The 27,951-nt window shown below is 50.1% G+C and overlaps 1 protein-coding gene across 1 annotated transcript in view; it reads right to left on the bottom strand.

Moving 5' to 3' along the window:
* GCN1 (GCN1 activator of EIF2AK4) overlaps nucleotides 1–27,951 on the bottom strand; it is a 51,779-nt gene that overhangs the window by 5,183 nt on the left and 18,645 nt on the right. Inside the window, exons 17-53 of the mRNA XM_081122685.1 lie at nucleotides 27,860–27,935; nucleotides 27,548–27,707; nucleotides 26,160–26,349; nucleotides 25,932–26,056; nucleotides 25,064–25,242; nucleotides 24,689–24,782; nucleotides 23,459–23,572; nucleotides 23,141–23,339; nucleotides 21,876–22,031; nucleotides 21,248–21,429; nucleotides 19,928–20,008; nucleotides 19,431–19,574; nucleotides 17,991–18,118; nucleotides 17,669–17,858; nucleotides 17,417–17,487; nucleotides 16,600–16,765; nucleotides 16,073–16,267; nucleotides 14,769–15,015; nucleotides 14,256–14,377; nucleotides 13,820–13,934; nucleotides 12,936–13,115; nucleotides 10,529–10,749; nucleotides 9,288–9,356; nucleotides 8,947–9,085; nucleotides 8,661–8,857; nucleotides 8,320–8,462; nucleotides 7,132–7,249; nucleotides 6,803–7,018; nucleotides 5,571–5,735; nucleotides 3,888–4,049; nucleotides 3,514–3,606; nucleotides 3,139–3,282; nucleotides 2,775–3,044; nucleotides 2,431–2,544; nucleotides 1,742–1,972; nucleotides 621–814; nucleotides 408–522 (exon numbers count right to left, since the gene is read on the bottom strand). Coding sequence (XP_080978811.1) covers nucleotides 408–522; nucleotides 621–814; nucleotides 1,742–1,972; nucleotides 2,431–2,544; nucleotides 2,775–3,044; nucleotides 3,139–3,282; nucleotides 3,514–3,606; nucleotides 3,888–4,049; nucleotides 5,571–5,735; nucleotides 6,803–7,018; nucleotides 7,132–7,249; nucleotides 8,320–8,462; nucleotides 8,661–8,857; nucleotides 8,947–9,085; nucleotides 9,288–9,356; nucleotides 10,529–10,749; nucleotides 12,936–13,115; nucleotides 13,820–13,934; nucleotides 14,256–14,377; nucleotides 14,769–15,015; nucleotides 16,073–16,267; nucleotides 16,600–16,765; nucleotides 17,417–17,487; nucleotides 17,669–17,858; nucleotides 17,991–18,118; nucleotides 19,431–19,574; nucleotides 19,928–20,008; nucleotides 21,248–21,429; nucleotides 21,876–22,031; nucleotides 23,141–23,339; nucleotides 23,459–23,572; nucleotides 24,689–24,782; nucleotides 25,064–25,242; nucleotides 25,932–26,056; nucleotides 26,160–26,349; nucleotides 27,548–27,707; nucleotides 27,860–27,935 — 5,705 coding nt within the window. The remainder of the gene's footprint in view (nucleotides 1–407; nucleotides 523–620; nucleotides 815–1,741; nucleotides 1,973–2,430; nucleotides 2,545–2,774; nucleotides 3,045–3,138; nucleotides 3,283–3,513; nucleotides 3,607–3,887; nucleotides 4,050–5,570; nucleotides 5,736–6,802; nucleotides 7,019–7,131; nucleotides 7,250–8,319; nucleotides 8,463–8,660; nucleotides 8,858–8,946; nucleotides 9,086–9,287; nucleotides 9,357–10,528; nucleotides 10,750–12,935; nucleotides 13,116–13,819; nucleotides 13,935–14,255; nucleotides 14,378–14,768; nucleotides 15,016–16,072; nucleotides 16,268–16,599; nucleotides 16,766–17,416; nucleotides 17,488–17,668; nucleotides 17,859–17,990; nucleotides 18,119–19,430; nucleotides 19,575–19,927; nucleotides 20,009–21,247; nucleotides 21,430–21,875; nucleotides 22,032–23,140; nucleotides 23,340–23,458; nucleotides 23,573–24,688; nucleotides 24,783–25,063; nucleotides 25,243–25,931; nucleotides 26,057–26,159; nucleotides 26,350–27,547; nucleotides 27,708–27,859; nucleotides 27,936–27,951) is intronic.

Genomic DNA, 27,951 nt, shown 5'->3' with positions numbered 1-27,951 from the left:
CCAGACACTAAGTTTCCTGAGGGCTCTGACCACACTTTAGACACCTCTAGGCTCAGCCCTTCAGCTCAGCAAGGGTTTCCTGAACCAATAAACGAAACTTTATTTTACAAATGCGGAAATGGGGGACAGAGAGGGAGAGTGACTTGTTTAAAATTAGAAAGCAAATTGGTGAGAGATCTGAGACTTTTAAAACCTTACTTTCCTTACAGACAAAACAGTCTCAATATCTATACCAGCCACCTTGTCTCCCACACAACCGAATGTCAGCAAACCATAAAGAAGGATACGAGTGTCAGGAATGACTATGACTGCTGACCAGATGCAGCTGTACCAAGTTCCTCTAACGCCAAGGCAACACGCCAACCACAGAAGAGCCCACCAGCCACAATGGCCCCCTATAGCCGTACCTCATCATGTCCCAGCATACTCAGCAGGAGTGAGACGATGTTTTTCCGGATGACTGCATCCACTTTGGCCCCTGCTCCCTGGATCACAAACCTCAGGGCCTGCAGCATGGTGTCCCTACAGAACCAACGCACCCACCTTAGACCCTGGCTCTCCTTCACTACTGCTCCCGTCTGGCCTCCTTGCGGCCACAGCACTCCCCTGCTGCACCTCACCTGACACCCGGGTCCTCCATGACACGGATCCCATTCAGCAGCTCTGTAAAGAGGGGATCCACCTTGATATGAATGGAAATGAGCTTCCCCAGTGCATCAGCAGCCTTCAGGCGCACCCCCCGGTTGGAGTCCTGCAGGGCTTTGGTAAAAGTGGTCTGCAGCTGGGGCAGGAAGGGCTTCAGGGCGATCCCAACCTGTGAGGAAAACCCACACCCCAAAGCACAGCTGAGGTGGAGTCCAAGGGTACTACAACATGAAAGCAGACCATTACAGACCACCATGAGCTGACCCAGCTCTCACACACAGGCTAGGAACTGACATCCCGTAAGAGAGGATAGCCCAGCACAGACAGATCCTGCTCAACCTCCTGTTTCCAGCACCCTTCGCTGCACAGGGAAAGGAGGGCGGGAGGAGGAGCACTGCCACTGAGGGGCAAGTCAGATGGCTTAGTGGAGACCTGTCCACGTGGGCAAGTGACTCGAAATCGCTGTCTCCAAATACATTAAAGGACAACACAGAAAGCAAAGTGAAGACAATACATAATTTTTTATAAAAAGATTCCATTTCCTATAAAGTGAGGCTGGTGCTCACAATCCCGTTTTTAGCTGGGAAGTTACTCCCCACACCTTTCTGTGAAAAAGAAAAAAGCCCAAAACGTTTTAAGCTTACTTTTGTTTCCAAACCTCAAGTAAGCGTTTTCTTGTTGTTTTTTACAACAAATCTTGGCTCTGTTTATCCTTTTATAAACCTAAAGGGCTTACTTCTTGCCCCAAAAAACATCAGCAGTGGTTAACAGACGTTACTTCATCTAAGCCCCACATTTGACAGCCTGTGTGCGGTGGGTAGTATCAGTACTCTCAAAGTATAGGCAAGAAAACAGGCTCAGCGGTTACGTGACTTTCCCAAGGTCACTGTGGCCCTATAGCTACTAAGTGGTGGTCTGTAATTGAGCACTGTGTAGTGTGAGTCTAGAGTCCAAGGTCTTAACACCCTCTACTCTGCGGTTCCTCCACAATAAGCTGTCACTCTCTGCCACATGACACCTTGGACCAGTCTCCTGCAGATAGATGTGTTCTCTGAGATCCCAATGGACCAAGAGAATGAACTCATCAGTCACTTACCTTGGCCAGCAAGAGGCTGAGTGTTTCAAGCAGAGCCGCCTTCACGTTCCAGCTGAACCGGTCCCCCAGGATGCGAATCAGAGGGCCAGTGATGCTGACCACGGAGGGCCTCAGGGCGTCAGCTGAGGTCAGGCGGATCACCAAGCCTAAAGCTTTGGCCGCTTCCTCTTTCTGTTCTGGGCTGCCAGTCAGGACTCCCTCCCGCAACACTGGAAGGATGGAGGTTACCCCCTGACAAGAGAATCACATGTGAGAGTCAAATCTCCCAGGCACTGGGTCCAGGAGTCGCCAACCCAAAGCAAGGTGCTCCTTTCAGGCACCCTCACCATAATTCCATGGGAGGGACTGATTCAGTCTGCCAGGATCACAGCCTGAGTAGGTGCTGGCTGTGGAAGTTTTGACTTGACAGTGACCAGAAGATAAGAGTCCCCAAAGGCCTACCACACAGGTACACACACTGCTGTCACCTTTGTGACTCACCCCCACAGTTTAAACCACCAGGGGTGGCATGAACCCTGTCCCCATGTGGCCACCATACCAAAGAAACAGTTCTGTGAAGGTGCAGAATAGCACCTGGAGCACTGTCAGACTGACACCCGGCTGCCCCAGCTGCCCACGCAGGCCTGGGCCTGAGGGGAAGGCGGAGGAAGGCCGCGTGCCCACAGCACCCTCACTGAGCCCTGGCTTACCTTCTTTGGGAGGCAGAACCCTGGCACATGCTCGCCTTTGCTCTCATTCCCTATGAACCGGATTTCTTTGTGGAGTTCTTCAATTAGTGCCAGCTGGTTTCCAGCATCCAGCTTCTGTGGGAAGCCAGAAGAAAGCAGAGAGGCTGTCAGAGTTTTAAGTACAGCCCTCTCAAGATGGCTTCAAAATATAGCAGAAGGGTGTGGGTGGGAATATAAACAAGACTGGCCATGAGCGGATAGATATTGAAGCTAGGTGATAGGTACGTAAGAGTTATTTTAAGAGTCTAGTCTTATAAGCATCTGGAACTGTCAAAATCTGGCAGTGGGGTCAGCAGTCCTCTGACCTTGGTGATGGCATTGAGGGCATCCCAGCTCTCCTCCAGAACTACAGGGCTGGAGTCGTTGAAGAGGCGGATCAGGCCCGAGACCAAGCTCCGCAGGTGGCTGGTGTAGTCCGCCTTGGAGCGGGAACAGTAGATGTTGAGGATGATGGCAGCAGCCTGCCTCATGCCCACCTCGGGGCTTCGGGTGGCTTCCAACAGATCCTCGATGATGATCCGGTGCCCGATGTCATCCTCTACTGAGAGGATCACAGCCTGACAGTTGGCCATCTCCTGAAACCACAGGGTCACTGGGGCTGAGCAAGGCTCCTCCCAGGCAGGACAGGACGGCCGTTAGAAAGCTGACAGGAGTGATCATGACACTCACCAGCTGCTCATCTGGAGTCCCGAGCTTCTCCTTCAGGGCCACCATGACTGCCGGGAGGATCACACCAAGGTGACGGGTCAGGGCGTCCCCTGCCACGGATGAGAGGAAGGCCAGCACTCGGGTATTGACAGGTGGAGTTGTCAGCTGTAGAATGACAAACGCCATCAATCAAGGAATGCTGCCCGTGCTGGCCGCACCAGGCTCAGAGAGAGCCCATGCCCGCGGTTCAGGGCTGAGTGTCCACTTCAGGGCATCCTGCACCCACCGCCCGCCTCCCCCAACAGCTGAGTTCAGAGCCAGTCCTCACAGCAGGCCCGGGAACGAAGATGTGCTGTGGTTTCTGGGCCAGAGGGGGTGCCTCCAGGTGGAATTTACCTTGGGCACAAGGTAGGGCAGCACAACGCGACTCTTGATGGCCATGACTTGCTTCAGACCATCCAAGGCAAACTCTGACACCTCGTCGTCATCCTGCAGAGGGCCAGCAGGGGCAACACTAAGGCGCGGGCTCCTGTCCCCACCTCCACAGCCTGGGACAGCCACCACCGACTTCCCTGTGTACCATCCTCCCTCCTCCCCCTGCACCCACATTCGCTGACTGTCCAAGGAGAAGCACAGAGCCCGACCTGCTGCTGCTGCGCCCGCCTTCCTGGGGCCCACGCTGAGGCGGCCTTGGCATAATAAGCCCCCTGCGCTTTGCTTCTACAAAGATGGTAAAGCCGCACTGGTAGGTGTGCGGCAGACCCACTCACCAGCTGCTTCAGGAGAAATGGGAGGATGTCCTCCAGAGCCTGGTGGCCGATGGTGGAATGCAACTGCTCAAAGGTCTTGGCTGCCGCCTCCCTGACCTCCTCCAGTGGATCACACAGAGCCTTCCTCGCCGTGGGGACAAGGGACTCGGAGAAATACAGCACCTGCAACGGCACACGCACTGTACCTGACGTGGCGGAGGCAAGAGGGGAGCAGAAGTGAGCAAGGGAGGCTGGCGAGGACCCCGGGCCCACCCAGGCCGCCGCCACGCCCAGAGGTGGACTTTTCTTTTAACTCAGCTGTTTTCTGTGAAAATGTGCAAGTCTACACAAGCAGAGGATGTGTAAACTACCCACGAGGAGTCTACACCCAGACATAACCATTAGCAGCTTGATTTTTAAGGTGCATCCTCCAGATACTCTCCATCTCCTATAGCTCCAACTCCTTCCCAGAGTGAGGCCCTACCTGACGTGGCCTCCACTCCCCCAACTCGTTCCTTTGCCTATCTTCTTGAAAACCCCAACTTCTTCTTGAGGTCCAACTCAAACACTCGCTCCTCTATGAAGTGCTGGGGCTTCAGCAGGGACAAGGGCAGCTCTGTTCCCCTTGTAACCAATTCTACCAAAGCAAAGCTCAATATGAACCTAAGGGCTGGTTACATGTTGCCACCAGCAAGTCCTCTGAGGGACTCAGCAGTTACTCAATGAATCAAAACTTGCCCGGCCGGGTGTGGCTCAGCCGCTGAGCATCGACCTAGGATCCAGGCAATCAGGATTTGATTCCCGGTCAGGGCACATGCCCGGGTTGCGGGCTCAATCCCCAGTCAGGGGAGTGCAGGAGGCAGCCAATCAATGACTCTCTCATCACTGATGTTTCTATCTCTCTCTCTCCCTCTCCTTTCCTCTCTCTGAAATCAATAAAGATATATTTTTAAAAAAAACAAAAAACTCTTATCTGGTGACAAAATTGACTTGTATTCTTTGCCAAATGCAAATATAAAATCCAAATATAATATTTATACAGATAGACACAGGAGAAGAATCCAGTAAATCCGATGAGGATGCCCTGGCTAAGCAACTGGCCACGAGCTTACGTTTCTGACTGGCCACCCATTTCATCACTGTGGTGCTTTCCTCCCAATCGAGAGCCTGCACACACACTCAACCTATCCCCAGGAATGTTTTGGGGATCAATTACTTTAGCAAGTAAGGTCAGTGAAAAGGATTCCAAACCCCTTGATTGTTACTACTATGGAAACAGTACCACTGTTGGAAACAATACGTTTCCAACTACCAGGTACTTACTCTCATCTACTCTGCTCCTTTTAAGAATGAGTGCACGCCCCTCCTGCTCCCGCCAGCCCTACCACTCAAACATGCACAAGCCCTCCTTTCCCCCCTCAGGGTACCACACATTTTAACTGAACTGATATAGTGACACAAAAAGGACTAATCTAGGACAATGTCAAGAATGGTGAGGAAAAGATCATCTCCAATTTCCAAAGGCTGAGGAGGGAAACACCAGTCTACATGTGGTGCAACCAGCACCACATTGCCAGCAGCGCCCTCTGGAGTGAGGTTTGCATATCCTCTTGGGTGGTGCAGCTTCTCTGGTCACCTCCCCAGCAGCCTCTGAGTCAGGTCACCTGCAGGTGAAGGCCGATAGGGCCCTGAGAAGATACTCACAGCATCCCGACTGGTGGACTTCATGATCTCGCTCAGCCCAATGCACACGCCCTGCCTCTCATCACTCTTCTGAGACCTCAGGCCTTCCTCAAGGATGGGAATGATCTCAGGTAGGATCTTCTCCCCTAACTTCCGGACGAGATCTCCTAATGTCCTCGCTGCAATCTGTGAGCAGAGATCAAGCCAAGACATCAACTCCCTGCAAACACCAGAATGAGGGGCCTGGAATCTCCTAGACTTTATCTGAGTCACTGACTTAACTCCCCAAATGCTCTTATCCCTGAAGAGCCCCCAGGGTGCTCGAAACACTACACAATAAAATTATCTCTGTGTGTCATACACACCTATACAACCTAAAGCAAGAGCTGGCACCTCACATGTGAACAGGAAATTCAGCACATTCTACCCAGTCAAGGGCCAATTTCCCTGGATTGAGAACTGCAGCCTAAAAGCCACTTAACCCTGTGCTTTTTGCCCAAGGGAGCTGAATTTGAAACAAACGCTTTAGGAAAAAAGCCATCTCCCCTGAAGCTTCATGCAAACCCTTCTTTAAAGCCAAATACTGTTTGACAGGGATGCAGGGGTTGGGAGCGGGCCAAAGGGGACTGGTAGAAGTGAGCATCAGCCCAGGCTGGGCCCCTCCTTCCAACATGAATACCACCCTACCTTGGCACATTAGTCATGTGTCACACTATGCTTGCTCCTTCCTGCTTTCTCATTCTAGATGCACTGACCTTTGCTCAGCCCCTACTGTTGGCCATGTTCCTGCCCACCACAGGGCCTTTGCACCTCCCGTCCTTTTATCTAAAGCATGATTCCCTCTGTCTGGAATAGTCCTTTATCACCTCACCTGATAGGTGCTCACTCATCTTTCATCTTCAAGCAACATTTCTCCTGAGAAGCCCTTCCTGATCCCTTAGCTGGGTTAAATGCCCATTAAAAGTATTTGCAGTGCCACGTAGCACTTGCCATACCTGCATCTACACTTGTTTGTGTGATTGTTTGATTACCATCTCCTCTACCAGACTGTAGCTCCAAAAGGACAAGGAATAAACTGTCTTTCTCCTTCGTTACATCCCAGGCAGACATCTGATGAATGACTAAATAAATAAATGTTCCCTGTTAGATAGGGGACCCTAGGCACTCTCCCAGTCTCTACAGACCTAACTTTCTGGCCTCTAAAAGGAGGCATCAGGGGCCACTGGGTCAGAAGCAAGGCCTGGGAGACTTACTGTTCTCTTATCTGCACACGTGCTGGCCAGGAAGCCCAGCAGCAACCCAAAGAGAGTAGGCAGGATCTCACGCAGGGTGCGGGGGGTATTGGAGACCACGATCTTCCAGACATGCAGGGATGCTTGCCGCACAACCAGCTGGGTGTCCGAGCGGCCCATGTACAGCCCTGCCAATACCCGGTTCCGCCGGTCCACCCCCAGGGCAGTGATGATAGCCTGTAGCCAGCACAGAGGAACAGAGAACATGGTGAAGTGAAACCCCAACAGCATCAGTGCCTGGGCATGTCCCTGCCATCCGCAGAGCAAGGAAACTGACACAAGGCACACACCTTATTGGACTGGGCAGTCCCAAAGTTATCATCTTCAGAGGCAGTTTCCGTGGTCATCTTTCCAGTGACGCCTGAGATGTGGAACAGCAGATCTCCCAGAAGCTGAACAGAGCTGAACCTAAGAGGAAAGCCAAGCACAGAGTCACACAGCTGCAAGGGGCAGTCTTGGGGCTCAACCAAGCACCGGGCAGAAAAGAGACTGAGGAAACACACCAAAAACATTCAAGGTGGTTATTCTGGAATGGGATAAAAGTTACAGGTGACTTTCATTTCTTTAAACATTCTCACATATTTTCTTGCCAAGTTTTCTACTAATGAGCTTTAATAATAAAAGAGAATACTTTTGAAAAAAATATGTGAAAATTTCTATAATAAAAGTTATTAAAGAGAGAGAAAGCACATAGAGGAAAGCATTAACAGGAAATCAGGAATGCTGATCATCAGAACTGGAAGTATCAGAAAAGGCCTAGAAGGAGAAACTTTATTTCTTTTCAAATTAAGTGAGGTTTATTATTTTTAATGATCATAAAAAATAAGTCATGTTCAAATGTAAAATTTCAAAAATACAGTGTAATATAAAGTAAGTATAAGCCACCACCCAAACCACCACGCAGGAAACTGCCCTGACACTTGGTGACACCCTTGTACACAGCATCACCTACAAAGACTTGCACCCCCCCACACACAGTGTGAGAAGTAAACCCACACCACATGCCCTGAGCCACAGCTCCACTGTGATGTCAGCTAGAGGTTGGGGAGCTTACTGTGTCAGCTGATAACGGTTCTTATACCATTCTTTTTAACGCCTGGTAAGTTCACGGTGTGGATGTGTTGTGCCTTTTTTAAACCAACCTCCAATCTTTCAAATGATAAACATAATGCGATAGACTGCCTTCTATCTACACCTTTAAGCACATGACCAAATCTGCCCTTGGACTAAGATCCTAGAAGTAACATTTCCAGGTTAAAAAGTATTCGCGTTTAAACTGTAATACGACTGACTAAAGAGAAATTTTTAAAAGAGAATCAGAATGAAGACACTGCTGCAGGAAACTGGAGCGTTATAAAATGGTTAAAAGTGAGTGTCTAGAGAAAGCTGAGAGTTCTCGGCAACATTTTATGCTTTATTTCTTAAGAGTTTCCGAAATGCAAAGCTGGGGCCCTTGGGTCTTCCTGCCTGAGTCCCACCTTATTCTCCAGAGGTCATCAAAGAGGCCCTGCTCCAGCTGGGGCAGCAGCAAGGCGATGGCTGTCTCGGCATACATGGAGATGACCCGCTGGCCCGCACGCAGGGCGGTATCACGCACAAACTCGTTCTCATCAGCAAGAGCCTGTGCACACAGAGGGTGGGTCAGCCAGAGCTACCTCCCCCACGGACCCAGATTCAAAAGGAGATGAGACTCCCTGGACAGCAGGAAAAGGACTCCTGCCACCCAGCCCCATCAGCAGGCAGCCCTGGCTCACCATGAGAGCACACGCATCCCACCCTCCTCAGTACCGCTCTCCCCAGCCTGGTCAGCAGTGCCTACTTTGAGGATACAGGGGATGATGGGCCCCACATAAGGAGTGAATTTGTCCCCAAAGGTGATGGGCAGGTAGTTGAACATCATGATGTAGCCATCTCGGACGTGGGGTGCAATGTCCACTTTGCTGGCAGTAGCCACAATTTCTGGCATCAGCTTCTCCAACTTCTCCACTCCCAAACCAGCCATGACTTCAGCCAAGCCTGTAAGAAAAAGACGGAATGAACCCACTGGATCTGAGGGCCCCTAGAAGGCATTTCCGGACGGGTCCCTGGGCCTGTGCTGGCCTCACCTTGCGCAGCGCCTGAGCGATCCACGGAGCTCTGCTCATAGGTCAGCGTTTCCATCAGCCATGGCAGCAAGTCCTCAAAGCACGACTCCCCCATGCCCTTCACCATGGCTCCAAGAGCCTTTGCAGACACCGTCCGCACCTGTCAGATAATCGACAGCAGGAATAGGGAGGAGCAGAGGGCGCAAAACTAGGTGACCAGGCAGGAGCAATGAGGGGTCCCTTGAGTCTCCTTCCCTTTACCAGACAAAATACAAAAGCTGCTTATAGGGGATTCTCAAGAATCAATTTTCTGGGGACTAGGCTAAAATAAGGAGCTCCTACCCCACTCCTCCCAGACTCACCTCAGGCACAGGGTCCAAAAGAGAGGCTTTCAGGCCTGGTGTCACACTTGGCAGGTACGGAGCCAAGTCCTGCAAAACACAAGAGGTGACTTGGGTGGAGGCCTGACTCCTACTTTCTCCAGAATCCATTCTGCTGTGGACCCTGACCTCACCATCTGCTGAGGAGCCCTCAGCAACAAGGCAGGGAAAGGTGCCTGGCTGGTCCCTGGAAGGCCCCGTGCAACTGCTTTGGGAAACCTACAGGGACCCGAGGCCCATCTTCAAGACATGGAGAGAGCTGCCAGCTACAGTGCTTGCTCTTACCCCTCCTGCCCTTCTCTTAGGACCAAGGCCTGCCCAGCCTCTGGAATCTTTAGGCCATTATTTCTGGCACTTTCCTTTCAGAATTGCATTATCATCTTCCCGTTCTTCACCTTAAAAGGTTTATGTCTCTTAATATAGCATTCAGCCTTAGGGAACAGTTTTAAATATAGAAAAGGCCTTATGTTCACAGCAGCAACATTTAAAATAGTGAAAAACCCTGGGTACTATATGACCAATGATAGGCTTATATAAGTTATGGTACATGAACTTACTGAAATACTACACAATTATTAAAAATGTTTCAATAATAACTCATAAGTTGGAAATAAGCTGATGTTCAGAAATGTAATTTTTTTAATGTAATAAAAAAATTAACAGGTACTGTTTTAGTGTTGGAGGATTATGGGTAATTTTTTGTTTTTCCAGTTTTTCAACTTCCCCAATTTTCTAAGATTGCTATAACCTTCCCACTTTCTCTACTGTGCCCATAGCTCAGTAAGCCCAGTAGAGCTGAGCAGACAGTGAGATTACATATGCAAGACCTTAGGAGCAAGAAAACAAACAAGGTCAATCTCCCCTAATTTCCTGAGAAACAGAATCAAGAAAACACTGCCACCAGTCAAAGCCTCAGTCACTTTCCCCACACTCCTGAAAGGTCAAAGGTGAGGCTGGATCTTTCCTGAACCTCAATCTGTAAAAGGGGCCCACTGGGAGGGGCCTCATCTGGGAACTGAGCTAATAAGGACTTAAATGCTGCTCTGCAAGATGCCTAGAGAACCTAAATTTCCACCCTCTACCACAAAATGGTCCATGTCTCCCCCTAAACATAATCAGGGACCCAATGAATGCCCACACCGTCCCATGTCTCCTGTGCAGGGACTCTGTGCTCTAATCAGCATCTGCTGTCTGTCCTATACCAGTCCCAGCTAGGCTGCTACCTTCTGGTCTGTCAGGGAGTACATGTTGCCAATAATCTGGGCTGCCATCTTCCGAGTGTCTGTGGAACGGTCCTGGAAGGCTCGCTGGACGATGGGCATGATGAGGGCGAGGGACGGGGCATCAATAAAGTGGACAAACTTGGTGTCCAGCAGGGTCTGCAAGCACTTCTGGGTCTTTCTGGAGGGGTCCGTCAGGGCATCCAGCAGGACAGGAGCAATGGCTGCATGTCCAAACAGAGAGAGACTGGTTTAAGAGTCTATGGCAATTGCAAAGCTGCCAGGTCCCCAGATATAGAGGGATCAGAAGAGAAGGGAGTCAGGGCAACTGCTCCTTGGAGCCCATCTCCACAAGTCACCAGCTCAGGAAGCCAGCCTGTCTGCAAAGAGCAATCATTGCTCCAACGGGAGGAATTGGTATGGAAGTGACAGTTGTCACCTCTTTGCACTGCAAAACTGTGCTCTGGCGGGGTCCCTGTGGGCTGGCTTCAATGGCCACTGAGCTGCAGTCACAGTGCTGCGCCTCCACAGGAGAGCTGCTCAGGCACCACAGACCCTATTCTGGAAGCAGCAACCCAAAGTGGTTTTGTGAAAAAAATTTTGAGATACCAAAAGCCCCTGAACCGGTGATGGGAGTGAAGCACACCATGCTCAGAGCAGCTAACTCCAGATAAAATGAGCCCTCAAATTCAGCACCATCAGCCCTGCAGAAGGAGTTCCAAGAGGAAAACCTGGTTTATCTTTTCCACAAGCACAAGGGTTTCAACCACTATAAAGCCCCATGCTGGTGGTCAACAATTAAAAATAAAACACTAATAGTCCAATTTAAAAACAGGCAGAGGATTTACACAGACAGTTCTCCAAAAAAGGTATGCAAATGGCCCATAATAAGCACAAGATGTTCAACATCACTAGTTATTAGGAAAATGTAAATCAAAACCACAACGGGATGCCACTTCATACCCACTAAAATGGCTGTAAACAGTGCTGGTTTTGCAGACAATAGTGCTAGCAACTGGAATTCTCATACATTGCTGCTGGGAATGTCAAATGGTACGGCCACTTTGGAAAACAGTCTAGCAGTTACTCAAAAAGTTAAACAGTTACCATAGGACCCAGCAATCCCACTCCTAGGTATCTAACCAAGAGAACTAAAAACTTGTCTATAAAAAAACTTGTACACAAACATTCACAGCAGTACTGTTCTTAATAACTGAAAAGAAGAAACAACCCAAATGTCCATCAACGAAAAAAATAAACAAAATGTGGTCTATACGTACAATGGAATATTACCGGGCCATAAAAAGAAATGAAGTACTGACATATGCTACAACATGGGTGAATCTTAAAAATATTATGCTCAGAAGCCAGACACAAAAGACCACATATCATATGACTTACGTAAAATGTCCAGAATAGGCAAACCCACAAAGACCAAAAATCAATTTGTCAGAGGCTGAGGGTAGGGGAGGAAACGAAGAGTGGATGCTTATATGCACAGGGTTTCTTTGGGCAGGTGATGAAAATGCCCTGGAACTAGAGAGTGGTGATGCTTACATATAAAAACCACTGAATTTATACACTCTTAAAAAGTGAACTTTGTATTATGCAAATTATATCTCAATTTAAAAAAACAACCACTTAGCCTGGATTCTCAGAATGAAGGCACTTCTACCCATTTGGTAGAGATGAGACTGTTCTGGGTCTTAGCTATCCCCAGGGCTGTTGGACATTGTAAAAACCAACAAAATTCAAGTATACCTATTAATCCCTTAAAAAACAAAAACAAACAAAAATTCCCACAATTCTCTGAACGAAAAAAATCAGTAATACCCAGGCTGAACTACACTGAATGGGCACTGAGGGTCCATGCTGAAGTTTAAAATTTAACAAGTGAAGCTTAAAATTTAACGAGGTGGCTGGCTAAGTTTTGTTTCTAGAAATCAACCTCTTTCCATCACTCAAGAAAGAACCATACTACAGAGCACAGTTAAAGAGAATAACCTGTCCCTAACCTTCCCCTCTCACAGATCTTCTGGGATGAGATTAGAATGTTCCCAAAGATCCTAACACTTCAGATGATGTGATGAGATGGCCAGAGCTTATCATTCAATTCTGTTGACCTCAGGGCTCTCTCATCAAGATGCTTCTGAGCAGATGACTCAGTAATACTGTTTCCCTACTTGTGCAGTCAATGATAACTGTTCCAGACCAGCAGGAAAACACCACCACTTCCAAACTATTTTCTATTCATTGTTCTAGGAAAGGGCTTCCCAAAATTTAGAGTTTATTTCACTGTGAATATATCTGGCCTCAGAGGGCTAACTTTGCTGAATGGATGCATGTTTCCTTCAGGGTCCGGGCACAGGAGGAGGAGCCAGGGCCAGTGCCCATTGTGGGAGAGGCATACCCAGGATCTCCGGGTTCCTGATGACAGAGCCGATCTGCCTGAGTGCCTGCTGTCCAGCCTTCTGCACTTTGACATGGGAGTCGGTCAGCACCTCCGTGAGCTTGGGCACAATGTTGGGCAGACAGGATGACAGCTGCTTGGGAGCACAGTATGCCATCGCCCCAAGCAACTCCACGGACCCTGCAGATGGCAGACACACATCGAGTGTAGAATCACTCAGCACAGGCTGACAGTCACCTGGGCTGGCTGCCCTGGCCAGGGACAACCAGCCTGGTCCTCTGCAGACTGTGCTCAAGCAGTCCCCAGGTGGAGGGGACTGGCTCCAGCAGAGACCAGGATCAGGAGACCTGACTTAGTCCTAGCCACAATCCAAGCCCAATTTACTGAATTTCTCTGGCCTCAGTCTCCTCATCTACAAATGAGGAAACTGATTTAGATTTGCAATTTTTCAAACTGTAGGGCAAAGCCTAAAGAATCCAGAGGGAAGCCAAGTGGGAGGGCCCCAAATCATGACCCTCTTCAAACTGTGACCCTCCCGAAACCAGAGTAGCCCTGCTTGTATCTCTTATGCAGATTAAGATTCCAGATAAGATTACTCTTTTTTAAAGGGGCTTACTGGGAGAAAAGCTTTAAAAATCACAAAACTAGCTTGGAAGCTCTGGGATTTCCTAACTTAGGGCTGTAGCTTCTGTCAGAGGCCTGCTCTCTGCATGTACACAAAGAACACAAACTACTGAGGGACTGGGCTGCCTAACGGCACAGTCTTGGCCTTATCATCCCTGGGCTGGGGACACACAGAGGACAAGAGCGGTGGCTACCTGGGACAACATAAGGGCAGTTTTCAGGACAGAAAGTTGAGACAAAGACAGAGAAGAGAGCTTTACCAGCTTTGGTCCTCCAGGATTCCTCCTCCAGGGCAGCCAATAAGGAGGGGAGCACCAGCTTCACCCCGTGAGCGCTCAGGTTGCTCATCACAGCTTTGGCACAATCATCTGCAGCCTCAAGGGAGGAGAAAAGACGTTCAGGGGCCTCCTCATCCAAGCAAGGGTCAAGGCCTGGCTCTAGACCAAGCGTTCCCCCAGGACCCAGCACTAACTGAGGAGTCTACTGTGTCAGACCCTGTGTCAGGGCCTGCATATACAGCTAAGGATGAGCGAGATGGTTTCTCATCTCACAAAGCTTCAGGATTTTACAGGGAATCAGGGGAGTCAATACCAATAACTGGGGCCCAAGGTACGGTGGGAGCCTTACGCTACCTCAGACTCCCTGCTGAGCCTCACACAGCGGCCAGCAGGTCTCACGTGCAGCCTCAGGACTTACCTCACGTACATACTGGTTTCCATCCCCGAAGCACAGCAGCAGATGGGGCAGCACGTGAACCACATACGGCTCGAAGAGCTTCCCCAGCATGGTGCAGAGCATCTCAAAGGCAAAGAGGGCTCCTGCGGGGAGGAGAAGGTGGGACAGCTAGGACAACATCCCTGCCACCTTCTCAGCCTCTGGAAACACTCAGGGCAGTGGTGGGACTGAAGTGGCTGCCCCATGAAGGAGCAGCATCCTCTGCCTCCCCCACCAGCACAAATATGGCTGAGCAGAAAGAGGAGGAAATAGGGGAGCATCCGTCACTTCTTGGCATCAACAGCCAGAAAGGCAAAATCTCTCTCACTAAGGATACTGCTGACTTATAAAGTCCAGGCGACATCAGCAAGGACCAGATAAAATGAGTCACACAGCTGCCCTCTGCAGCACACACACAAACGCAGCCCTTCAGAGGGGAAGGAGAGGCCAGATTCTTCCCTCTGGCGGCCATGGAGGCTGAGCTGAGACACTCACCCTCTCGCCGGCGGAAGTTCTTCTTGTCCTGGATGGCATCGGTCAGCGCTGCCATCATTTCCTGCTGCTTTAGCGACAGAATGCCCAGGCCCTTCACCAGGCCTGCCAGCCCATACGCGGCCCCTTTGCGCTCGGCATACTTGTCTGACTCCAGCAGCTGCTGCATCAGCCTCTGGATCATCCCTCCTGCGTCCTCCTTGATGGCTGGCACGAGGGGCGGCAAGCAACTGGCCACAGACTCCTGAACCTAAGGGATGGGCCTGCCTCATCAGGAACCACAGCCTTTCCTGGTGGCTGACAGTCTTACACGGCACCTCCCCACCAAATGTCCCCAAGCCCCATCTCAGCCACTGCCTGTCAGGTAACACAGGATGTCAGAAAAGCCAACAGTGTTACACACTCACATGTGATGTGGACACCATCAGGGTGCACACATCTGTTAGTGACGACAGCATCAACCATTATGGTGCTATTTCTGGTCTAAAAGGAGAACTCAGGCCTGGGTGGGTGGGAAACTCCAAGAAGACTAAACCCACTCACAGAGTAAGATCCAGAAAAACACACACTACTGTGCCTCCATAAAAACGGCGCACGTCTCCCAGTTTTCAAACTTGTCAAAGTCACTGGGATATCAGGCTGGGCCTTACAGGGCCAGCACCAAATGGAGTGGTACCAAAAGACATGGGCAATCTTCCCTCCAGTTACAGCTCAGTAAGCCCAACAGTGTCATGCAGTGAGAGCAGCAGTGTCATGCTACCAGGGGTCCAGGAAGGAACCTTTGCAGGTAGGGTTTTCTGACAACTTATCTGACCACCATTATGTGAACCTGCATTTGATGAGGACATTCTAGGTGGTCCAAAATGCAAGTCATAGAAAATATATGTAAATGTGTTTTTCAAAAAGAAAAGAAAAAATCCTTGCACCGTGGCTTGGAGGCTGCATTAAAAGGTCCCTGAAACATATAAAAAACACATAGAGAAGGTCAGAAAAAAGTCTGACATAAGAGGCAGCTATTTTGGTTCTTTTTAAATATTTGGTTCTCTTTAAATATTCCTTGTACCAAGTTTTTATTAAATGCAAAAATGACGGTTAGAAAATAAGTAGAAAAAAGTGAAAATATCTAGGTCTACCAGGACACAGTAACAGAGTAATTCCCTGTTCAGCAGTGCTCTTGACTGTAAACCAGGCTTCCCCTAAGAGAGGAGAAAAGTCCTGGCAGAGAACTGGGCCTTCAGGACCCTGATGCCCAACTCAGTCCCTAGCATCCACTGCCTACCCACAGTCAATCCTCAGGTGGCAGGTACCTGCTGGGAGGGAGTGGAGAGGGCAGCAATGAGCTTGGCAACAATGGGCTTCACTTTGGGGTCACTCTTGTCCAGGTGCTTGGCCAGAGAGCCCATCAGGACCACCACACTCTGCCGCACGGCGTCGTAGCTAGCATCGTTGGGTGCATTCTTCAGGAATTCCTCGAACACCGGCAGCAGGGAATTGACGTTTTCCTGGAAAGCCAAGTGCACCCAGGGCTTCATGTCAACTGCACAGACTATGCCTGGGGATGATAGTCTCTGCCCAAGGACCAAGCCCGAATCTGCTTTGGGACAGCCACCCTGGCAAGCCACCAAAAATGCCAGTAGCTTCCCAGTTTTCTAGCAGGACTGCAGCAGACTTATAAGAATTTAATTCCCTTTTGGGGTCTTTTTTTGGTTCAGAATAAATACAAATGGATTTTCCATGGGGTAAGTGCGGCGTCAAGATTTCTGCACTCAGCCTCCCTGTGTCACCACTACTCAGCTCAGCCTTCTCCCAGACCCTCAATGGCTAAAACCTTTACCTTCCCGTGGGCGTTGAGTGTTGCAAGGGCTGCATCTAACATGCACTTCCGGACATCGGGGTTTCGATCGTTGAGGGCATCAGGAACAAAAAACTGAAAGAGTGGCTTCACCTGAGAGCTATCCAAACACTGGGAGAGTTTGTTCAGGGCCAAAGCCAGGCCACACCTGGGAAAGCAATGGGAACGTGTCAGGGGACAAGGGCTGGCCAGGGGCCTCCTCTGCTGCTGGATCTATTCCGGTAAGTCACACGCAGGGAGCTGCCAACAGCAGACACCGCTTTGCTGGCAGAGCACAGCACAATCCCACTGCCCAGTGCTTACCCACCGGTCTACATAATGGTCTGGAACAGCCCACTTGTCAAATAGAAACTTGTTGTCTGCCCAGAGTTTCCCTCCTACAGGGTGACCAACTACACCTCTGTTTCCCCACATGAGTGCAATGCCTACCCCTCTACCTCCAGGGCAGGTTGTGGGAAAAGAGAGATGTAAAGGGATCGGATGTGAAGTCCCTCAGATAAATGTGCATATTCTACAAAGGCAAAGTGCTATGATTCTTTTTAGCTACAGAGCAGTCAGAAGGTCCCCAAGAACCTCTGAGGAAACAGAGGCCTGGAGGAAAGGAGAAACATGCCCAAGGCTACATGGCTAGCATGGAAGAAGCCAGCACTTGAATTTGGTCTCTCTGACTCAGAGGGAGGTCCTATCCTTTCCTTCCACTGTTCCATTAATCTGTACTGCCTCTTCACATCACCTAGCCCAGCCAACCTGCTACCTCTCAGGCAGCTCTGAGTAGAACAAGATTAAACAGCTGTTATACCTGGCTTCCCACTGATCTGGAGGAGATTCTGAGATAACTCGTCCCAAAGCATCCAGCACTGGGGGCGGCCGCTGCAATAGACAGGTTGATAAATGAGCTGCAGGACTCTGCCAACCAAGCCAGACAAGCCAGCAACCCAAACGTGAGCCACAGTGAGCTCCAGGACTCCTGTCTGGAGCAAGTCAGAGGCTGAGCAGAGTCCCATACACCCTCACACCACCCAGACCGCGTCAGGGTGCACAGGCTACTCACATAGAGTTTCTCCTGGTAAATCTCCATGAGCCTGCCCATAACCTCAGCTGCCTGCCGCTGGTACCGTGCCACGGCCTGGGAGAGGGCTTCAGCCCCAGCCTGCCTCACAGCTGCTTCATGATAGATGACATCATCGATCAGCAAGGAGCAGAGGTCTGGCTGTAGATCCAGGCCCATCATCGACCAGAGCCTGCCACAGACCAAAAAGGTGGAGACTGGTCAGACAAGGATCTGTAGCACCCACCCTGCCAAACCAGACCACCCAGTTCTTCCCTGTAGGATGAGCACATGGGTCCAGGTATTTCCTAAGATGGCCTCTCACCTCTCAGCCAGCTTCCGGATCTCCTCCTCCTTGTCGAACTTCACCACCCAGAGCCTCCGCAGAAGATTCAGGCCATTCTTCTCGTCGGTGTCAGGAGCTGGCAATACCATGTTGAGTTCCATCAGCCCCTGCAAGGGAGTAAGATTGAACCAAGTGAGGCACAACCTTTCATAAGAGCCCCAACCTACCTCCTTGCCTCCCTCTAGGGCTGTGCTTTCCAAGATGTAGCTATCAGCCACATGTGGGTCTTCAAAGTTAAATCAATTAAAATTAACTATAGCCCAGCCGGTGTGGCTCAGTGGTTGAGCATAGACCTATGATCCAGGAGATCGTGGTTCGATTCCCAGTCAAGGCACATGCCCCGGTTGCAGGCTTAATCCCCAGTGGGGGCGTGCAAGAGGCAGTCGATCAATGACTCTCTCATCAATGATGTTTCTATCTCTCTCTCCCTTCCTCTCTCTGAAATCAATATACTTTTTTTTTTAATTTTTAAAATAATTAATTCCTTATTGCACCAACCACATTTCAAGTGCTCAATAACTACACATTGGCTAGTGGCTACCGCATTGGACAGCACAGATATAAGTGTTTCCATCACCATAGAAAGTTCCACTGAACATCGCTGCTCTGAGAGTTGTGAATCAGCTCAACTCACTAACTGCTCTCTTTAAAAAGCTTTTCTTTCGTGAAATGACAGTATGTGGTGGTAGAATCTTTTTCCCTGTAACACTTAAAAACTTAACTCTAAATATGCAAGACACACAAAACCTCAAAAAAAGGACATTCTAAGAGAAATTTACCATGCCCAGTCGGTGTGGCTGTGTTTGAGCGTCGACCTAGGAACCAAGAGGTCATGGTTCAATGCCCAGGTTTCGGGCTCCATCCCCAGTAGGGGTGTGCAGGAGGCAGCCAATGGATGATGTTTCTCTCCCATCAATGTTCCTATCTCTCTATCCCTCTCCCTTCCTCTCTCTCTAAAAAAAAAATCAATAAAAACATTTTTTTAAAAAAGAAAAACTTACCATACTGCCATCACTTGCCAGATTCTACCAAGGACCAGTGAAAACTGTCACTGATCGATAGCAGGAAGCTACAGACCGGCATTTGGGAACCACCGTCTCATGTTCCAAAGGAATCAGAAAGCAACGCACAGGGTGAGAGGAGGATGAAATGAACTGACCCTGTAACTTACAGCTGTCCTGGGAGGCACCAAGATCCACTTCCAGTTTACAAGTCAGGGGAAGTCTCCCAAAGGGAAGAAAAAATAGCCACACAGCAAAACTGTTCAGTCTTTCCAGTTCCTAGAATGATGCTGACCCACATCCTGTGACCTCTTCTCTGTGCCTCTAAAACACACCGTACAAATCTGAGGCATCTCCCATCAGCTCAAACACTTGCACAAGGGATGCCAACGCAGCCCGCAAGGGAGTGAGCACGCACCCGGAGTGCGGTGTCCCGCACGCTGTTACACGGGGACTGCAGGGCACAGAGTAGCACGTCCACCTCCTCCTGCTCTGCGAAGGCACAGCCATCCTTGCCACTGCTGCTGGCACACAGGGTAGTCAGGGCATCTGAAGCCAAAACCTAAGGAAAACATTGATACACTGGGCTCAGTTCAGCAAATTATTTACTGCTACAGAGTCAGGTAGAAGGCCAGGCGATGGGCTAGGGACCCAGAGAGGTGTTTGAACTGAGAACACCCACCCCACAGCCCAACTAGGGCTAAGACCCCAGCTCCAGGTCAAGGCCAGTGGCAGAAACCAAGCAAAACCCTTCACTAGCTGAAAACAGTCAGGCTGACTCTCAGAAGCAGCCCTTCTGCTCAAGTCCAAAAGTGAGGGCTGAGAAAGGGAACTAGGACTCAACCCCAAACACTAGGACCTGTGGTCGGGGTCACAAACTGAGTCACAGCAACAGCCAATTGAAAACTAGATCACCTGCAGGCGAGGAGAGCCAGTTCCGATCACCCAAGTCAGAAGGCGCAGCATGGCCACACGAGGCAGCAACTCCGGGCCATTCTAGGAGAGAAGAGCCAATAAGTCAGGTGAGGCTGTGGGGACGGGCTGTAACCCACACATGTGGCACATGAAGCAGCATCCTCTCACCCACAGCAGAGCATTCTCGGTCTGACGGCCAATTCCACTGCAGAAACCCCATCAGGTTTACAACTAAACCCACACTAGCCAACACCAATGAGCTATGATCCTCAGGGACTCAAAAACAAATTAATTCTGAAACTTGCTTGAAATTCACAGGGTATGAAATACAGGTGGCCCATAAACATATGGACCCTTAACTTTACAAGTAAAGAAACATAAAATAAAAGGAGGTAACATTCTTTCACTCACTGTTGGCAAGATGAATACTATCTGAGACTGCATTCGCTTTGGAAAAAAGGGAACTAAGGAACTAACTCTTAGTGAGGGTGGAGCTCAGAACATGCCACATCACCAACCAATTCCACGCCCAAGAATCTGGCCCTATGGAAATGCTCACACAGGTGTGCACGGGGCATATACATACAAGGGGTCACTCCACTGCACAGTTCAACTTAAGGCAAAGTTAGAAACAGCCTTAAAATATCCATCACATATAGAGTTACTTAAAACATGGTGTACCCACAGCACTAAATCCCATGCAGCCTGTAAAATCAATCAAGTGGATCCACAGGCACTAACATGGGAGGAGACTCAGAGTAGTCATATGAAAGAAGGAGTGCAATCCATTTTTGCTTTATTGCGTGGGGGGAGAGTTCTGCATGTGCATAAAGAAAGGCTTGCAAAGGTGTACACCCAGCTGTTAGCCACTGTTACCTCTGGAAAGTGGCAATTCTTTTTTGCTCTTGAATTGTTGGAATTTTTTAAAATATGCATGCATTATTTTGGCAAATTTTTAAAACATAACCTGTTAAAAAGAAAACCTCTCATTGAATGATATATAATCTCATAATCATAAGTCAAAGGAAGAGTGGCCAGTACTATTTTCTGAGTTAGAAATAAAACAAACACAATAAATTAATACAAAATCCCTCAACTTCTTCAGTTCAGAAACTCCAAACACAGACCTATATGCTTCTTTGAGGCCTTGACAACTGCATTAAAGAGAACATTTGGGTTCTCCTACCAAGGGTTGCTACTCTGGGTATAAAGAAACACTCCACTGTCCCACCAGAACTGTTGAAGGACCAAGAAGTGTCAAAAGCCCCTGCCTCCTAATACCCCCTCCAACCAAAGAGAGAGTTAAGGTCCCCTGCCAACCTCATCCACGCGCCCAGGTGGGTTGCTGGGGGAGGCCCTCAGCTGGGCGTGGACAGTGAGAATCTGAAGAATCTGGGCCATGCGCTCCTCCTCCTCCTCACTGTGGTGGGGCATCTCGGTCAGCACCATCTTCAGAAATGGGAAGACTAAGGAAAAGGCTGGCGCGGACAGGGGAGCGGCATCTGTGAGCAACAAGCAGACATGATCCTGCAGGCAGGGCGGGGCACTGGGCACTGATGCCTGTTTCCAGTTCCTCAGAGCAGGTAGGCGGGGGGGGGGGGGGCTGGAGGCTCTTTCTGACACACATGGTATGACAGTAGGGATGACAGCTGGTAGCCCAGTTCTAAAGCCAAGCCTGCTCCCACCCCAAACACTGCCTAGCTCCAGAATGTGAGTTAAAACAGACAAGGAGATTGCAATGACAAGAAGTAAACCCTCAATGGGGGTTGCAGCAACTCACAGAATACTAGGACTAGACTCAGAAATCCCATTTTTCAAATGAGGAAACCAGGGCCAGGAAGGGAGGAGACTTGCCAATGGCCAGCCTCAAGAAGCCCCACAGGATGAGGTAGCTCATACATTCCCTGTACCAGCCCATACCACCGCATGTCCTTTGCACTGTTTTTACCTGGCTCACCCTTGCCCACCCTGCTGGTGATGGTGTGGCTGTGCAGCAAGGTCACCGCCCTCTTCACAGCCACCGACAGCTCTTCCTGGCACCATGACTTATCCAGAACACACTCTGGCTTCAGCATGCGCAGAGTCACATGGCTCACCAAGGTGCCTATATCCAAGAGAAGGGATGAACAGGGGATGACCCACACAGACAGGAAGAATCTGGCCCAGCGCAGAGGTGTCACGTCCCTCTGACTTAATAGTCATCAATTCTGCCATGCCAAAAAGTCTCCTTAACCTAAATTGTCATTTTCTCTCTGAGACAGCACCAAAGGGTAGGAAGGCAGGGAGCTCTATCCACATGGTGCTCCCACACCCAACCAGTCAGGTAACAGTTCTGGCAGGCTCCACATGCACTGACTCAGGATAGTTTTCCAGACTCCTTTTTTTTTAATTTTATTTTTCAACTACAGTTTACATTCAGTATTATTTTGTATTAGTGTCAGGTGTACGGCATAATAGTTAGACAATCATACACTTTACAAAGTGTTCCCCTGATATTTCCAGTACCCATATGGCACCTTACATAGTTGTTACAATATTATTGACTATATTTCCTATGCTGTGCTTACATCCCCATGACTATTTTGTAACTGCAATTTGTACTTCTCAATCCCGTCACCTTTTTCACCCATCTCCCAATCCCCCTTCCCCTCTGGCAACCATCAGTCTGTTCTCTGTCACACTCACTTTCCCACAACTTATTTTCACTCAGAATGGTACCCAGATTCTAGCCTCACCCATGGAAACATTCCCTTTAGGCTAGGCAGGAAGTCTGCTCAGTTCCCAGCCACTCCACCTGCTGCTCTTTGTTTCACAACAGGGAACAGAAAGCTAAAAATCATAGATCTCTCGTCACTGACACATGGCTATTCAGGAGCTCTGGGCTGCACTGACCAGCCACATGGCAACAAACCACCCCTGCTGCCACTGAATTTCTACCTTCTTAGTTTTAAAACTGCTACAGAAAGATCACACTGACTAACATCTAAACCCTGGGCCTCAGAGTGAAGGCACAGCAGGCATACACAGGAGAGAGGAGAGGCACCATGTCGTTCCTGAGAGTATGCAGCTGGAGGTTCCCCAGGCTGCTTCCATATGGGGACAAAGCCCATAGCCTAAGTCACCACATGACTCCCCACCAGTGTTCAGGGTCATCCCCCACTCACCTCCCAACCTGCCCAGGGCTATGCTCAAAGCGAGCAAACAAGGACTGACCCAAAGCCTTGAGCCGAGGGGGCATGACACAGGCAGCCAAGGACAGGAAAGGGTTCTTGATCCGAGGAGCAGCCAGGGGAGATTTCAGCAAGGGCAGGAAAGAATCGACCAAAACAGGGATGTACTGGGTCAGGCCAGACGGGTTCTTGGCCAGGATGGTGTCCAGCAGTCCTAGTGCGGCCTCTAGCTCACTGTCCAGCTGCAAGCAGAGTCGCCCCAGGAGGCAGGTCAGCAGGGCTCTGCTCCAGGGCAGCGAGGAGCAGGCCCGGGCCACCCAGCACACTCACACCCGGACATGTGGTGGCGGTAGCCACTCACCTCCTGCAGCCGCCTCCGGATCTGCGCCTCCTTGTCCAGCTGGACCTGCAGCATCTCCTTCTGCTTGCTGGTCAGCTGCACCTCCTCTTTTATGCCTTTCTTCTTCTTTATCTCCTGAAGGCAAGGAGCAAAGCAATTCTATCTCCAGGGAACCGACCTCCCTCCCCACCAGAGGGCGAGCTTGGTTCCACAGTCAGCACCTTGCTAGCTCCCAGACTTTGACATGGGCTCCCAAAACCCAGCATGTACTCTCCCACCCTCCCACAAAGTCTGCAGAGAAATGAAAAGAATGTTAGAGAAATGAAAAGTCCTTCAATGTGCTGAAAAGGGCATTCTGGTCCACTCAGGTTCAGAATCAAAACTTTAGCCTCCCCTCCTGCCCTGCACCTCCCTACAGACCCTCTCTCCCCTAGTACAAGCATAAGCCTGGAAAAAGCCAAGAAAGCACTCATTCATTCAAGAACTATGAAATGGGCACCTACATTGTGCCAGGCACTGTTCTGGATGCTGGGGATACTGTGGGGAATCAGACCAAGTCCCTGCCCTCACAAATCACACAATGTGGTGGGTGAAGAGAGACAATGAACACGTCCAAATACGAAAACAAAATGACTTCAGATCATGGCAAATGTTATAAAAGGAATAAATATGATGCGTAGTAACCAAGAAGAAGAGCAGGGTCTACTCTGGACACTGGAGAGCAGGTCACCTCTCTGAGAAGCAGACGTGGACACGTGGGCTGGGATGTGAAAGACAAGAAGAACCCAGACTCATCAAGACCAAGGGAAGAGCAAAGGCTCTGAGACAGGAAACACACCACACATTCTGTTACAAGCTGAGTACAGCCACTGAACCACGATTCCCAGGGGCTGCACTGTGCCAGGCCGGCCCTGTGCCTGCTGTTAAGAGTAAAGACGGGTTCCAGCCTTCAAGGAGCTGGGTGGATAGGCATGAATTCAAGCAACACCATCTAGAGAAAAAAATGTATGAACTGCTGCGACACCCAGCAGAGAAATTTATTTTCCTTGAGTTTGAAGTGGAGAAAGCTACTGAGAAATGGTAAATAAAGGGTAAGGCATCAGGACCCAGAATGGGTAGGAGGCATTAGAGTAGTGTGCCGTGGGCCTCAGAATGACCCAAGGGAAGGGTATATGTGCAACAGGAAATGCCACCAGCCTGAGGCCACCAAGCTCAGCCGGCACCCTGTGTGCAATGCCTCCGTGTACTCACCTCCTTCAGTTCCAGCTCTATGATCTGCTCCTTGAAGGAGTAAGCTTTGTTCTCTCGCTTCATGTTGGCCTTTTTAATGCTGTCCTGCTGGGCACTGAAACAGAAGAGCAGGTGATTAGTCAGCTGCAAAGCAGCCACCAGTCCCATCAGCCTCCCGCCAACCAGGACATCCCAGCTAGCTTTTAAGTAGTATGCACTGGGAAAGCACTGAATACTCAACGTGCTCTTGTTAAGCACATGCCTGGAACAGAGCAGGCACTTGTCTAACGAATGGAGAGACAGTTTCATTCATTCCTCACAACAACCATACTAAGGAGGAGGTGTCTCCATCTTACAGGCAAGAAAAGTACGACTGGTGCCTAAGTGGAATCTCACCTCTGGATGATGGATTTGTCATACAGCTCCCCGGCAGGGGTCTGCATGATGGCAAACTCCTCCCGTGTCACCTGGTGCAGTGCAGGGTTCTGCACAGAGGCGGTGATGGTGCTGATGAGCTGCGGGAGGACCCGGTCCGGGGACAGGATGGAGAGGGAGCCCATGGCATTCATGGAAGACTGCCAGACAAACACAGACACAGTCAGTGTGCGCCAAGGCTGGCCCTGGAGAGGTGTCCCACCTGCCTAAGTGCCCCTGGCAAATGACTCCACTTCTTGCCACTGCCCATTCTTTCTGAGCATTACCCACTGGAGTGGAGAGCTGCAGCAGGGGCCTGCCTTCTCAGCAAGCATTTACTACTTTCCAGGGGTGAGCATGTAACCCAGACCAAAGGACCACCCCAGGGATGAGCACAGGACTCAAGTCAGGTCAACCAGGGCAGTGAGACCCATACCAGTTGAAACGATAGGAAGACACAAGCTCCTGCCACTGGAGCTGATGGGGGACAAGCTGTAAGCCTAAGTTCTAACAGCTGTCCTGCTACCAGAAAGGGGAAAATTGTTGGAGAATGGAGCCCACATCATGGAAAGCACAGATAAGGCACAAAAGGAAGAGCCAGAGAGAGAGTAAAAGAGGCGCCACCTATAATGTCCTGAGGATGACATCTGAGTCCCCTGTACAATCAGATCCTGGGACTCAGCAGTTAAATAAAACAGCAAATTCCCTTCTGTGATCAAACCAGTTTGCAATTTCTATCACTGGCAACCCAAGGGTCCAAACCCACATTTGGTCACACCTTCACCTGTTTCTTTGAATTTCCCTTCCTGCACTGTGACCGGAGGCCAGAACCAATTCAAGCGCCCATCACCTGGTTCAGGGGACTCTGTGTGGTGATCCTGGGAATGATCTGGTCCAGGTGCCTGGTGATAAAGGCTTCAGGATCAATCTTCATTCTAGCTAGAAGTGCTGGCCAGAGTCCGGACTGCACTGCCACTGAAGAGGAGGGGAGCAACTTGAGGCCTTCTGCTCAGCTCGCTCCTACCCCTGCCCAACAGAGGCCGGCCCCATCACTCCCATACCCGTGCCAGCCACAGACCTAAGGATGGGTGGTGGGAGATGATCAGCATCTCCTGGGCCAGCTGTTCAGTGCTGGTGATGTCACCCTCCAGCCCTGGCACCCCGGAGATGATGCAGAGAGCCTCCTGCAGGACCCGTGGAGGCACATAGGCCTTGCCCGCCTCAGTCACCTCCCCAGCCTCAGTCACCAGAGCCTCTAAGGGCAGCACCTGCATAAAAACAAACCATGAGCCCCCACTGCTCAGAGCCCTGTGCAGGCCTGGTACAAGGACACAGCTGCCTCTCACTCATGTTGTTCTCAGGGGTCTGTGCTGGAGACTGATGCCCAGCTCCCTGCATTGGGACCTGCAGGCTGTCAGATATGCCTGGAAGGAAGCACCTGTGACTGTGCACCTAAAAAACTCAGGGATGGGGGAAGAAGGCAACAGAAATTGGTCCAGGAGACACAGCCCAAGACCACAAATCTGTCACGGCCCCACATCCTCAAGCAGGTTCAGGGAGAGAGGGAAGCAGGGCACAAAGAGCACTGAAGTAGGAGTCAGGTCTGTCACCCAAGTGAGAGACCCTGTGCCAGTCATTTCAGCTCCTAGAACCCTGGACAACTCAAATAAAAAAAAGGGCAGTAATCCTAGCTGCCTTCTAAAAACACTGTGAAAAATCAAAAGGTACGATGAGTAGAAAATGCTTTAAAATTATAAAGTACTTTAAAAATATAAAGTGTTACTTAATTACTCAAGAATTAAAAGGTTGAGCCCAGCTGGGCGTGGCTCAGCAGTTGAGCATTGACCTGGGATCCAGGCAATCAGGGTTCGATTCCTGGTCAGCGCACATGCCCAGGTTGCCGCTCGAGCCCTAGTTGGGGGCGTGCAGGAGGCAGCAGATCAATGACTCTCTCATCATTGATGTTTCTCTCTCTCTCCCTCTCCTTTCCTCTCTCTGAAATCAATAAAGATATATTTAAAAAAAAATAAAATAAAAAGGTTGAGCTACATCTCAAAAGGCACAGGAAGAAAGTCTTTGAAAAGGAATTACAGCTGGCCCTTGAGCACCATGGCTTTGAACTGCCTGGGTCCACTACTATGCAACTGGACTCATGCAGTTCTATTGACCCAGACAGTTCAAACTCCACTTATGGGAATCCACACATGCAGAGGGCGGACTGTTGTTACACTCAAATTTTCAGCTGTGAGAGAGGTCAGTGTCCCTAACTCCCACCCTGTTCAAGAGTCAACTGTACATGAATGAAGTGCTACTAGAGCTTAAGGGCAGGGGAGAAGATTCTGGCATTACAGAATCTGAGTGAGTGAATGAGAATAAGCCAGGAGCAGCCCACCCAAAATCCACAGCACAGGCAGGGCAGGTAAGGCAGGGCTGAGAGCCCCAGCTCTGGAGCCCAGATGCCCTCACCTTGTGAGAACTGAGGACAGTCTTTAGCTCCTCCAGGAGTCCACAGGCCAGCTTAAAGCCCCCAAGAGAGGACAGCAGCTTCCGAACCGTCTGCTGGGCCTGCCTACGCACATGCCAGGTGCGGCTCAGGAGCACGGCTACCAGAGCCCGGTGGTACTGCCTGCAAGGACAGAGACAGACCATCCCGGTGGAAGGCCAGCCCAAGGTCCTCCATGGCCGGCCTTTCTATCCCCCTACCCACCCCCACTTCTCAGGCTCCTGCCAGGTTCACCTGCAATGGCCCAAGGGGAAAGGTAAGGAAGCCTCACGTACTGAACTTTGCTGCCGGTGAGTCTGTGCGGGTGGTCAAGGAAAAGTCTCTCTGTCAGATGCAGCACAGTACACAGGGCTAGAAGGGGAGAGAA

Source organism: Miniopterus schreibersii (genome assembly GCF_964146895.1).
Source record: "Miniopterus schreibersii genome assembly, chromosome: 20".
NCBI lineage: Eukaryota > Metazoa > Chordata > Mammalia > Chiroptera > Miniopteridae > Miniopterus > Miniopterus schreibersii.
This window is presented reverse-complemented; position numbering and strand designations above follow the sequence as displayed.